We start from the raw sequence: 2,154 nt of genomic DNA on the forward strand, positions 1-2,154 counted from the left end.
ACTTGGGTTGGGGACTGAAGAAGAAGAAGATGGTATTAAGTGTTGGAAAGTTATTGATACATGAGAGAAGTGGTGAAGCAAAAACTATTCTTGCCCAAAAAGATTGTTTTAGTATGTAGGTGAGGTTTACTCTTTGCCCCGACACCCAGGTTGCTACGACCCATTAGTGTAAATTGGGTTAAAGTACCGCTGGTAAATGTCTTGCCAAGGATATATCTGCCTATCAAACAGTGTCAAGCATTGAACCTGGTATCCTTTACTTACAATGCAAGCACTCAACCACAGCTAAACAACTCATTTCCATAACTAAGGAATGCAGGCTTCAATTAGGATGCTTTAAAGAGCCTTCAAACCTAAGCTATTGTCATAAAAAATGCACCATACGTTTGACCTCTCACCTCCATCTGTAGGTCTGTGATGTCACTTTGCGACCATTCATCTTCGCTGTTACCATGGTTACCATCAAGTGTTTCCATGGAAACAGAATCTATCGAAGCTTCGTCGGGAGGAATGCTTGTGTCTTCATAGAAATAAGCATTTATTTTCCAGTTATACGGAGTTTATCGATACAAATTATAGAAATATTGTATCAGCATCAGGCAGTAATGATCGTCAATGTTTCATGCAATTACTTTGCCAATGGTAAAAGGTACTGAAGTATTTATTCGTTCTATTTTATAAGATTCTTGTTTGAGGACCTAAAACTTAGGCCAGATTTATGCCATTACCCAAACACCCATACTACTTATGTATGTAAGTTAAAACTGCAACCAATGTGACTCTGTTTAAAACTCTATTCACAACTCCTTGCAGGACTTCACATGTCTATAATTAAGTCTTGCCATAACTCATGTCATATACCAAGCAAGTATTTATTCACACACCGCATTATGTTTTACCGTTTTCGACAACAATTTGATCCGGAGTAGCTTCCGAAGATGAACTGTTCTTCCTTGGAAGACCAACCTCCAGTGTAGGAGGAGGATTAAAGTTCTTCAGGTCATCCACAGATTGTCGGAGTGAACTCTCCAGTAGCTTGGATGGAGGATCACATTTCTCTTTCTCTTTGCATTCAAGCACCTCCACACATATCAAGTATGGAGCCTGTATGGTAATTGTTATATGAGGGAATTAAGCAGATCTTTATATTTTTTATGTATAGGTGAGATCCTACAACTCACAAGTTACACCATGAAAAATGGGATTAAAGTTACAGTCAGTCCATTATTGCAAAATGATTCTTGTTTTACTATCAGCAAATTTAATTATTAGGGAACAAAACCAACTAATTTTTTTATTTAGTTTTCACCAGCAAAACTGAATTGTTTTTAAAAGAATATTTTTTTTTTGATTTTTGCTACTGCAATTTAATATCCGCTACCAGACACGACCAGACTCCAACACTACAAAAACTGATTGTTTTATTACAAGAATATTTTTTATTGAAAATTCGCTACTGTTCTAATGTGATACAGGTTTATACCTTATCTTTTGAGTTAAGTACAACACCAGCAGATGATGGTAGTCGAACAATATGATGATTTGAATCACGGAAAGGAAGCCAAACTCTTGCTGGAAGGTTTAGATTTAACAACTGAAGCTCAGCAACTAATCTGTATTGGGGAATCAACAAAATATAGGTAAGTACTAAGTAGGGGTTTATAAATATATGATACAATTTGGATTGTTTTAAATTGCATTTGTTATACTATGTTTTAATTTTACACCATGCAAAGATTTTCACCTTTAATGGAAATTCATTTTTTTATACATAGTTTTATAATATTTGTAATTTATAGGTCATGATACAATTTGGATCGTTTTAAATTGTTAAATACACCATGTATTTCTCTTTGGCATAACAGAAATATAATATTTTTTTCAAAATTTTATAACTTTTCTACTGTACATTATTGAAAAAAGTGGCCCATATTGTACTTGCAAGGCAACATTTTTGTCTGAATTAAATGCATTAAATATCATGGTTTCGTCATCATTGTGCATACAAGCCACGTACACATAGCTACAATTACATCACCAACAATCAACAACAATGTATTTGAACAATGAGTTTAAACACACAATGGATGCTGTAATACCGGCAGTTTTAATAACTGATTGGTTTTACTATCAAGCATGTGCTTCTATGCCTCA

At 34.5% G+C, this 2,154-nt stretch overlaps 1 protein-coding gene across 1 annotated transcript in view; it reads left to right on the forward strand.

The window, feature by feature from the left end:
- Window positions 1-2,053: 2,053 nt before the first annotated feature.
- LOC108949422 (zinc finger protein 552-like) overlaps window positions 2,054-2,154 on the forward strand; it is a 1,952-nt gene continuing 1,851 nt past the window's right edge. The window contains exon 1 of the mRNA XM_026834092.1: window positions 2,054-2,138. Coding sequence (XP_026689893.1) covers window positions 2,054-2,138 — 85 coding nt within the window. The remainder of the gene's footprint in view (window positions 2,139-2,154) is intronic.

Source organism: Ciona intestinalis, chromosome 4, assembly GCF_000224145.3.
Source record: "Ciona intestinalis chromosome 4, KH, whole genome shotgun sequence".
Classification (NCBI taxonomy): Eukaryota; Metazoa; Chordata; class Ascidiacea; order Phlebobranchia; family Cionidae; genus Ciona; species Ciona intestinalis.